This window comes from Bos mutus, chromosome 2, assembly GCF_027580195.1.
Source record: "Bos mutus isolate GX-2022 chromosome 2, NWIPB_WYAK_1.1, whole genome shotgun sequence".
Classification (NCBI taxonomy): Eukaryota; Metazoa; Chordata; class Mammalia; order Artiodactyla; family Bovidae; genus Bos; species Bos mutus.
The window spans coordinates 54,942,848-54,955,083 of NC_091618.1; the positions used below are offsets into that span (position 1 = coordinate 54,942,848).

General features: G+C 35.2%; 1 protein-coding gene across 1 annotated transcript in view; it reads left to right on the forward strand.

The window, feature by feature from the left end:
- TMEFF2 (transmembrane protein with EGF like and two follistatin like domains 2) overlaps positions 1–12,236 on the forward strand; it is a 283,846-nt gene that overhangs the window by 4,118 nt on the left and 267,492 nt on the right. Inside the window, exon 3 of the mRNA XM_070380321.1 lies at positions 7,932–8,061. Within this exon, the coding sequence (XP_070236422.1) occupies positions 7,932–8,061 (130 nt within the window). The remainder of the gene's footprint in view (positions 1–7,931; positions 8,062–12,236) is intronic.

Consider the following 12,236-nt stretch of genomic DNA (forward strand, 5'->3'; position numbering starts at 1 on the left):
TTTTTTAAAGATAGAGCTCAATCTCATAATTATAGTCATCATCTAACAAATGCTTTCTACCATGTGAATGTTAAAACTTTTCTCTTTCAATATGTTTTTTATAATTCAAGTATTTATAGATGCTTACTGATATCTTAAAGTGTTATTGAACTACTTTTTATAATACACATGAAATCTAAGATAAGTTTCAATCAGAAAATATTCCCATTAAGGAAGCTATATACTGGGGATAGGGAAAACTTTTCCAAGGTTGTAAGTAAAATTTGAAAAAAAAAAAATCAAAAAGGATATAAAACAAATCAAATATTAGAACTCAAATTCAAGTCTAAAATTTGTTATAGTTCAGTGGTCACTCAGTATCCACTCAGTATCCGTAGGTCACTCAGTATGCATCACCACAACTACCAAAATCCGAGGATGCTCAAGTCCCTTATATAAAATTATGTATAATTTATATATAACTATGCACATCCTCATGTACACTTTGTCATCTCTAGATTATTTATTATATAATATATAGACAATGTAAACATTGTAAATACAAAGTAAGTACAAATTAGTTGCTGGTAAGTGGCATATTCAAGTTTTGCTGTTTAGAACTCTATGGAATGTTTTCTCTCGAATATTTTCGCTCTGAAGTTGATTGAATCTGTGGATGTTGAAGCCCCAGATTTGGAGGGCCAACTGTATGTAATATTTAGAATTGTTGATGAAATTTAAATATTTTAGATTAATATCACCTCCCAGTGATAGAAGGGAATTCACATTTAAATATGGTTTGAATGGCTTATAAATAAGCTAAAAACTTCTCGGACATTATTTTTTTCTTTCTAAGAAAATTAGTAAACAGCTGACACTTGTACAGTGCACCACCACCCGGTAGGTATGTCTTGCTGTGCCCATACTATAGTCTTTAAACCAGGCTAGAGTATTGGAAACATGCATGCATGTTTAATATTCATGCAATACCAATTTCTAAGGTCTCCAGCCATACTGAACAATTTAATTATGTTCTCTCAGTGAACTACTTGAGAGATATGGAGCATAAGAACCCTGCAAGTCATACTTTCCCCAAGCGTTAACTGAGGGGAAAATAAGTTGGATAAGTTATTAATTAAAAGCCCACAGGATTTTGTCAATTTTTTTTCTTTTTAGTTTGTAATTCCCAGAAATATGTCTTATTTTCGTAACCAAGGGTAGACATAAGATGTGAACCCATGAACGATATAAAATGAACCAAGAAGAATGTTCCTCAAATGAAAAGCCATAAGTATAACAAGATTTCACCAAGAGGCAAAAAAAAAGGAGTTCGTAAAATTAAAAATGGATGCATGCTACTAAAAGAAAACGTATAATTTTCTTTTTAAAGAAATTGTGTTCAGTTTTCAGGTTGCACAAAGGGTTTTAGTAAAACTTTTGTCAACAAAGATATTTATGTTTTTTATGCATTTGGCTAGCCAGTTACATTTGTCATTAATTTAGATAATTGTTAAGTGGGATAGATTGCAGGGGACAGGGCTAGGGGAGTGAATGCAAGTTTGAATTAGAAACCAAAATGTAAATTTTCTTTTCCTAATGTCTGTAGCATTTTAAATTTACTACTAGATTACTGCTGCTATTAGTTTGTGCTTTGCAATAGTTGTCAGTCTGTCAGGTGAAAATAAACATTTCCCTAGTGGAAAATTTAGACTCTGCACTTACCAGGAATATAGAGTGGCTGAATTAAGTTCAAGATCAAAGAAAATGTACAAGTTGTGAAAAGAAAAATAGATATTTTAAGCTAGGAGTATCTTGACTCAGTATTTCCAATACTTTCAAATGAATTTGAGAATTTTTTTCTGTTTTGCTCAGTCTGATGAAAAAGGCAGATATCCTGAAAAATCCATTTTCCTATATACTGTTCTAGATCAGCTTAAGTCATCTACTCTATTTCTCCTGATTTCAGATACAAGTCCAAATTCTTCTATTCAAAATGGGATGCAAACTATGGTTTCTGGCTGAGAGATAAACTTCAAAGAGTATTGGGTATATATGTGTGTAATCGATGTTTTCCAGTTTGAATTACTATTGGAACATTAAGGTGAACAAATATTTATCTTCACCTCTCTTAGATGATTTGTAATAATCATATTCTACCATTCAAACATGTTATCTCATTTATTTCTCATATCTCAGTGAGGTAATTATTTTTTCCTCCTTTTACAGATGAGATTAAGGCTCACAAATATAAATAACTTACAACTAAGTGGTGATCCTACAGCAAGAATCTATGTCCTTTGACACAACATCTAATTTTTTTCTAGGACATTATGTTGTTGTTTAGTCACTGTGCATGAGATTTTCCAGGCAACAATGCTGGAGTGGTTTGCCATTTCCTTCTCCAGGGGATCTTCCTGACCCAGGGATAGAACCTCTGTCTCCTGCATTGGCAGGCATTGGCAGGCATATTCTTTAGTGCTGAGCCATTAGGGAAGCCCATATGCAAATAAAAACAGTAATAAGAACAACAAAAGTGCCAATTTATTATACACAACTTGATATCAAAAATAGTACAACTAATTCTTAGATGATGATATGAGTTCCATAAATAGTATGCAATCTCATGCATCTTTCCTTGCTCTCTGCATACCAAATGGTATCCTGGTCATTCTGGTAAATAACCATGGGATGAAAATGTAGAGACAGTGGATGGACAAAAGGCTGGCTGGCTGGCTGGATGGATGGATGGATGAATGGATAAAAGAAGGAAGAGAGGAAGTAAAGAAGTCACAGATGCATCTATTCATAGATACTACTGATCATATCAATTAATATATAATGATCAATGATCACTTTATAATTTAAAAATATTGTGAAGCCTTATGTTTTACAAATATCATTTAATTTGATTGTTTTCATTTAACAAGTTACACCCTAGATCTGCAATAGTTCCAGTAACTAGAATTGTAGAACAAATTGCCCAGAACTTAGTGGCTCAAAACAATGAACATTTATTTTGCTCATGAATCTGCAGTTGGACAGGGTTTAATGGAAGCATCTCATCTCTGCTCCTCTTGGCATTAGCTGAGCAGGGGAGGGAACTCAAAGGCTTGGTTCTGTACTCCTCTCAGGACTCACTCATATATTGGACTGTTAACTGGGGACTTTGGTCCTTCTCCATATAGATCCCTCTGTTTGGATTAGTTTGGCCTTCCCCATAGTACAGTGGCTGGGTTTAAAGGGCAAGCGAGCATCCAGAGAGTGAGAAAGAGCCAGGTAGAGGCTACATCCTTTAATGACCTAGCCTCAGAAGTGATATGAGTCACTTTTACCATAGTCACAGGCCTGCCCACTTGTTTAAAATCATAAAATAGTTCCACATGAAAAAACGTAGTCACAGAGAAGTAAAAGTTACCTATGGAATGATCAAAGAATTGGGACATATGCAGGTTTTTTTATCTCTTGCTTTTTTGGAAGAGAAACGTGCCATATCCTAAACCATTATTCCTAAGCCTTTGACAAGTGGGAATATAACAGAATTCACTTAACATCTGTGGAGCGCCTTCTACATGCCAGACTAGGGAAGGTGCTGACAATATATAAAATACAAGTTATGCATAGCTCCTAGATGCTGAAATCTCAGTTAAAAGAAATTCTTATTAATCAAACAAGCAATAGATCATATGAAAAACTTCTCACATGAATTTTTTCTTCATTTGTAGCAAAACAAATTCCATATATTCTAGAGCATCAAGTCATTGAATTCACTGGTGTAACATGTTGCTGCTTTCTTAAGCAATGTGGAAATTTTGGAACAAAATCATTCACTGAAAAACACAAAGTTGGAAAATAAACTTAAGATTTTTAAAACATCTGAAGGAAAGCAGAATCACTTTTCCCCTGAGAGGAAGTTTGGACAACACATACATTTATGAGCTTAACCATCTGGGCTTGAGTCTTGTTTTTCTCTCCTACCAGCCAACAATGTGGCCTTTAGCACGTCACCTAACATCTGAATCTGTCCCTTCCTCTGAAACTGAGCAATATTCATGGTTACCACTAAAAAATATATATAGTTTCAAAATTAGGCATATTTTAATGTAGTCGTAAGCTCATTTTTATACTTAGGGTTAGCCTGTTTTCCTTTATTTTTCCACTTTTAGACATGCATGCCTTGGTGTCCATGTTAGATGGTAACTCTGCTAGTTAAAGTATATATCATGAAAGACAAATAATTTACATTTCTTTTTATAAATGAATATTCCAAAGCATTTTGAAACATGACTCAGTTAATCCTCCCAAATGCCCCAGTTAACCATTTCAAATGGGAGAACTGAGCTATAAACTTGTTAAATATTTTATTGCTGAGTGATATACACAAGGTCCTACACTCAGAAATGGGAGAATATGGGACGAGACTTCCACTTCTAAGCCTTAGTGATTTAGAGTATACTTCCTCCGTGTGTTATTCATTTTAATGAGTGCAAGTCATGTTACTAAGGGCCAAAAACAGCGTGCTGATAATCTACAGTTAAGCTCTTTTCAACTCCATACAAATCTCCCTTTTGGCTTGTGCATGGAACTTGGCAGCTCTGTTTTTAGCACTGTTCACATTTGGCTTACTCCATCCCTCAGAAGTGGCATATGAGCACTTTATCAGTTTATTTCGTATTTTAAGATGCATATCAGCATTGTGTACTAGCACTTGACAGAGATAATAAATACTTCCTACCCCTCACTCCCCATCTACTGACTATATCTGAATAATCTACAGAAGTAGATGAAAAAGATAAATAGAGAAATTCTAGGGATTACAAAGAAGAAAATGTGGATCCAGATCATCTACACACAAAATATTGTAACCAGGGTTGGAGATGAAGATTAAAAGGTAACCCAGAACAAGAATGCTAGGACACAAGCATGAGGAACTAACTAGCCCAGCCATTTGCAGTAATTATGACTCTCATCTGCCTACTGAAAGGGTCAGCAAGTCTACTGACTATGTTACCAACTGTTCACTTTTTCTGGTCTGTCTTCCATGTTCTTAGTAGTCTTAGTGGGTCCTCGTAGATCCTCCCTACATTGTCCTGATCCTGAACACAGCCCATTTATCAAACACTGGTCCATCCACCTGCCTCCCTGGTCACAGTTCTGACATCAGCACCACGCACATGTATTTGATGTCAGTGCTGTTTATTGGAAAACTTAACTCTTTACTGACATTTTTTAATTGCCTTTTTTTTCCAGTAGGGATAAAAATGTTCAGTTTTATGGTGGGTCAATTTTCAGGTGTATGTATATTTGGAAAGTGAGTTGCCTATTGAATTAAAATCCTCATGAGTGAAAAGTTCCTATCAAAATGTTTTCAAATATAATAATGTAGATAGCCTGAGTCAATGAGCCATATTATGTAACTATGGAAAGGAATAGAAACTTCCAGAATAACTAGACAAGAAACTAGAAATAAAGATTTAAAAAATATGTCATATTTAAAATATTTCAATCTAATCATATTTAAATAATTTTTAAATAGATATAATTTGGTGTCTACATTACCTTGTTAGCAGTTATGGTGACTATGTGTCATACAATTTGAATATACTATTCGGAGAATACTACGTAACTATTAGTGAAAAATTATATTTAAGTTTTTCAATAACAGATGCAAAGTCAGACTCAAAAAATTTTCATTTCAGAGAACATTGTGTTATATCATTTAAAAAATGGTTTGAATCTATTATTACATAATGGCAAAGGGTAAGAGCTAAATGGTTGATTAGAAAAGGAAGTACAGATATATTAAGAAAATAGAGTGAGAAAATGAACCTCAGGTTTATCATCAGATTTAAAAAATTTTTTTTTACTTTACAATATTGTATTGGTTTTGCCATACATCAACATGCATCCACCATGGGTGTACACGTGTTCCCCATCCTGAGCCCCCCTCCCACCTCCCTCCCCATACCATCCCTCTGGGTCATCCCAGTGCACCAGCCCCAAGCATCCTGTATCCTGCATCGAACCTGGACTGGCGATTCATTTCTTATATGATATTATACATGTTTTAATGCCATTCTCCCAAATCAACCCCCCTCCCTCTACCGCAGAGTCCAAAAGACTGTTCTACACATCTGTGTCTCTTTTGCTGTCTCGCATACAGGGTTGTCGTTACCATCCTTCTAAATTCCATATATATGCGTTAGTATACTGTATTGGTGTTTTTATTTCTGGCTTACTTCACTCTGTATGATAGGCTCCAGTTTCATCCACCTCTTTAGAACTGATTCAAATGTATTCTTTTTAATGGCTGAGTAATACTCCATTGTGTATATGTACCACAGCATTCTTATCCATTTGTCTGCTGATGGACATCTAGGTTGCTTCCATGTCCTGGCTATTATAAACAGTGCTGCGATGAACATTGAGGTACACGTGTCTCTTTCAATTCTGGTTTCCTCGGTGTGTATGCCCAGCAGTGGGATTGCTGGGTCATATGGCAGTTCTATTTCCAGTTTTTTTGTTTTTGTTTTTTTAAGGAATCTCCACACTGTTCTCCATAGTGGCTGTACTAGTTTGCATTCCCACCAACAATGTAAGAGGGTTCCCTTTTCTCCACACCCTCTCCAGCATTTATTGCTTGTAGACTTTTGGATAGCAGCCATTCTGACTGGCGTGAAATGGTACCTCATTGTGGTTTTGATTTGCATTTCTCTGATAATGAGTGATGTCGAGCATCTTTTCATGTGTTTGTTAGCCATCTGTATATCATCAGATTATAACCGTGTTTAAAATTTGTTCTTTTGCATAAAAATGCTTGAGTTGAATTTAACTTTTGAGAGATTTTTAGAAATATTATTATAAAGATGAAAACCCTAGCCATTTCGCTAAATCATTGGTTTACTTCATATGTTATGAATTAGCAGATCAAAAATCCAAGTATTTTAATAAGAACTAGAAAACAGAAAAGCATTTTCACATGCATGTATATACATGATTTGCCTTACTGTACTTAATTTCTGGCATGGGTAGGTATTTATAAATAATTGTCCTGATCATTACATTTGTTATAGTTAAACAATGTAGCCCATCAGTAGTAGTAATCATGAGATAATCATATCACTGGTGTAATTAGCAGGTATAGAACACAGCCAAGTATCTCTAAGGCCTTAGAGTGTGATTGTGCTGTAATGAGTATACCCTGTAGGTTGCCTGATTTCCATTATAAAATGTGCACGTTTTTGGAAGGAAATTGTTTTAAAATGAACTTTTCATTTTATGAAATATACATTAATACTCAGACTTTTGAATAGTCAATCAAGTTAACATATGGTTCAGTAGTTGACTTTTTTTCTGTATTACATAGTCTGTTGTTTCTTTCTATACTGTATCTCTGTCAATATCCAATGATATAAAGATATATGAAACTTTAATTAGGAATTCAGATGTCTTATCCAAATATTTAAGAATTTGTAAAGATTCAAATTCAACAGAGGAACAACATACTAAAGAGTAACTGAGTTCTTTGGCATTTCAGCTATATACTTCTGCTCCAAAAACAGATAGACACTATTTTTGAATAGCTAGAATGTCATAACATGTTCTTATTTTTTCTACCAAGCCAGATGGGTATCAGGAAAAAAAGTAAATAATATTGATACTTTTGTTGTTATATCTTTTTATTATTTCTTGTCCTATCACTTTCTTGGATTTTCCTGATTTAGCATTTTCCTGATTTTCCCCCATCTGAATCAGATGACCATTTGGCTTACTGGACATTGCTTTTGTATATCTTTGACTGATATTCTTACAAGGTCAAAGACTTGCTGGATACAATGGGGATCACTGAAAATGAAGACAAGTGCTATCTTTCGTAAATGATGGTTTCTGTTCGAGATGTCAGAGGCACGTAAACTCCAGTACTAACCACAGGCTTACCTCTGTGTCCTCCCCAGTGCAACAGTGACTATGTGCCTGTGTGTGGTTCCAATGGGGAGAGCTATCAGAATGAGTGTTATCTGCGGCAGGCTGCGTGCAAACAGCAGAGTGAGATACTGGTGGTGTCTGAAGGATCCTGTGCCACAGGTATGTATGTGATCCTGATGACGCCTGAAAACCTTTGGAATGGATTCTGAATCCAAAACCATGTCTTGCTTTTCCTGTTGTGTCCTGTTTATTATTATCCAGATAAATAATTCAGACTATATATTGGCTAGGCAAGCCTCTTATACTTTTGTATCAAGCATGCATTATTCCTGTTCTATGTCTCTTTACATTTCAAGTTATTTCTGGAAGAAAGATAAATCTACCATAAGGATGCTGGTAGATTTTAATACATCTATTATTTAATGAAGTACAGACATTGAATAACAATTAGAAATCTAGATTGACTGCTCAGCTGCCAAATATATAGAAAGTAATCTATGCAGGAATAAATTTTGTTTGTTTGATTGTTTATAACAATAGGATTGTTTGCTGGAGGACAGGCAGTTTGCAGATTTGGATTTGAAGGTTAAGATGTGCCTAATCTTAGCAGCTCTACAAAATGCTGTTCTTAACACTGAGCAGATTACATTGAAGAATATATTGGGGATGAACATGACTTCTAAAGACAGCTGTCCTTTCTAGAACCACTAGTGAGCCTGGGATCCCACAAAACTTTTTAGTCATACTGTACCAAGAATGCTCTAAAGCAAGTAAGGACAAAGAGCACCTTCTTGTGCTCTTTAGTTTTTCAGGTTTTCCTTCTGCGTACAATGGTTATTAGAGCTGAATAGTATTACAAGAAGAGAGAAAAAACAAGAAGAAAAAAGCCCAACTTGATAAACCAGTGCTATAAAATGAAGCTGAATTTTCAGGTTAGGCTTGACATTAAAATCACATATATTAAAGAAACTTTAGTATCCTTTGAAATTTATTCCTAATGGCAAATAAGCATCTTTCTGTGAGTCATAATTTCAGAGGAATTTGATGATACAAGCATATTTAAGGAAAATAATAATTATATATTATTATTATCATTAAAATGATATATCTGTTTTTCTTCAAAAAAGGAAATATAGAATAATGTCAAGAAAGGTCTATTTTATTGAAAAGTCCCTCTTAGATAACACTATGAAATTATATTAAAAATCATGTGTATGGTGGCTGGAGCAGAGTGGTATGAGCAAAGAAAAGGTCTCATATTCTTTAAAAAAAGATTATCTTAGGCCTATTGATTGTTAGTAGTTGATAATACTGTTCCAGTTTGCACTGGAACTACCAAAGTTTCTAAGAATTAGCAGAAAAGAAAGGTATCTTTCCTTGTGAACAATGACATAGGCTCTTCGGTTCTGGTTTTTAAGTAGTTTTTTCTCCTATTTGATTCTTTGTCTGACAATGTGGATGTCCTTCCTGCAAGGGTGAGTGAGAGGCAAGTTGGATTGGTGCACCATTTTCTTGTTTGCTGAAGCTAACAGATCATTGCCACTTGGACCATCTTTCTCAGTAGGAAAAGAGGAGGACCACCATGCTACTCCTAGAGTAAGCATGGGAAAAATAGAAAGACAAGGAGCAAACTAATTATAAAAAATCAATCCATCAGAGCTACTGAAAAATGACACTTTAGGACAAATGGAATAGGAAAAAAGGAACTTCTTACTCTCAGAACCAGAAATATGTAGGCAAATGCTAGAGTACTAAGGAATGGATTTACTCATTCAAAATCATGTAGGATATCTGTCTGTCTCTGACAATAAGCAATGAAGATCAGTGGGTAGCCATAATAAGCAATCATGGAGTTATGGTTTGGTTAACAACGTTGGGTAGAAAAATCTCTGTTGCTTACTTGCCAACCTCCAGGTTTTTGTCAGCACATGCAATCACATTCTTTTGATTCATTCATTTATTCAGTTCTAGTCCCTAATTTATTGGTTATACTATGAAAATACTTAACCAAATAGAACATTTAATCACAATTGAGTAACCCATCCCTAGCTTATTCACAGACTTAAATTTCTACAGGATTTAATTAGTAAGTCGGTCTTGCTGAATGCATCTTCCATTGACGTGTAAATCTAAGAGTTTTGATCTGAATAATGATGGAGGGACCAAAGTAATTTTGATTAACCAGGTCTGACTAAATAAATTGGAGTTCTGACTTTTGATCTAAAAGAGATTCTTATTTTCTTCATAGATTTTGCATCGTTTGACATTGAATGGATATGGCAAGTTGTGGTTTCTAAGAATAAAAGGCAGTAGAAGATTTATATTGATACTAAAATATAAAAATATAAACATAAAACATATTAAAAATAACTTTATGTTTATTACATTACGTTGAATTTACAAATCATTTTTTATCTGGAAAATGGTTTCCTATTGAGCAGTCTGCTCAATAGCCTCACTGTCAGTTTCTCTTTTTTGCCTTATAAGAAATGTTTTGACTAAGAGTATAGATTCAGGTCCAATAACATGGCTTCTTTTCTTAGGTTTCTCTTTCACTAATAAGGCTTTAGTAGGCTACTTGTCTCTGATTTGCCAAGATGAATCATTTTATAGCAAAGAACCATTAAAGCTTCCCATCATGATTTTATAATGATGCCTTGACTTGTCATTGTTATTGTTCACTTGCTGAGTTGTGTCTAATTCCTTGTGACCCCATGGACTGCAGCACTCCGGGCTTCCCTGTCCTTCACTATCTCCCAGAGTCTGCTCAGACTCAGTGTCCATTGAGTCAGTGATGCCATAGAACCATCTCATCCTCTGTCAATCCCCTTCTCTTCCTTACCCTCAATCTTTCCCAGCATTAGAGTCTTTTCCAGTGAATTAGCCCTTCACATCAGGTGGCCAAAGTATTGGAGCTTGAACTTTAACATCAGTCCTGCCAATGAATATTCAGGACTGATTTCCTTTAGGATTGACTGGTTGGATCTTCTTGCTATCCACGTGACTCTCAAGAGTCCTCTCCAGCATCACAGGTTGAAAGCATCAGTTCTTTGGCACTCAGCTTGCTTTATGGTCCAACTCTCACTTCTGTAAATGACTACTGGAAAAGTCATAACTTTGACTATATTAACTTTCGTTGGCAGAGTGATGTTTCTGCTTTTTAATACACTGTCTAGGTTTGTCATAGCTTTTCTTCCAAGCAGCAAGTGTCTTTTAATTTTGTGGATGCAGTCACCATATACAGTGAATTTGGAGCCCAAGAAAATAAAGTCTGTCACTGTTTCCATTGTTTCCCCATCTATTTGTCATGAAGTGATGTGATTGGGTGCCATGATCTTAATTTTTTTTGTTTAAATGTTGAGTTTTAAGCCCGCTTTTTCACTCTCCTCTTATACTGTCATGAAGAGGCTCTTTAGTTCCTCTTCACTTTCTGCCATTAGAGTGGTATCATGTGTTTATCTGAGGTTATTGATATTTCTCCCAGCAATCTTGGTTCCAGCTTGTGAGTCATCTAACCTGGCATGTCACATGATACACTTTGCATAGACGTTAAATAAGCGAAGTGACAATATACAGCTTTGACATACTCCTTTCCCAATTTGGAATCAGTTTATTGTTCCATGTCCAGTTTTAGCTGTTGCTTTTGACCTGCATACAAGTTTTGCAGGAGGCAAGTAAGTGGTCTGGTATTCCCATCTATTGAAGAATATTTTAGTTTGTTGTGATCCACATAGTCAAAGGCTTTAGTGTAGTCTATGAAGCAGAAGTAGATGTTTTTTCTGGAATCCCTTTGCTTTTTCTATGATCCAGCAGATGTTGGCAATTTGACCTCTGGTTCCTCTGCCTTTTCTAAAACCAGCTTGAACATCTGGAAGTTCTTGTTTTACGTACTGCTGGAGCCTAACTTGAAGGATTTTGAGCATTATTTTGCTAGCATGTGAAATGAATGCAATTACATGGTAGTTTGAGCATTATTTGGAATTGCCTTTCTTTGGGGTTAGATTGAAAACTGATCTGTTCCAGTCCTCTGGCCATTGATGAGTTTTGCAAATTTACTGACATATTGAATGCAGCACTCTAACAGCATCATCTTTTAGGATTTGAAATAGCTCAGCTGGAATTCCGTCACCTTCACTAGCTTTGTTTGTAGTAATGTTTCCTAAGGCTCACTTGACTTAACTTAAGGCCATGACTTAAGTGACCTTTTTTTTTTTTTTCAGTCTATTCCTCTATCTTCACTAGCTACTTAATTTGGCTCAAATCAAACACAAATGTTCTTAAGGATCACGCCCCTTGAATTTTTAGAAACATACATGGGTAATACAAGCCAAAAT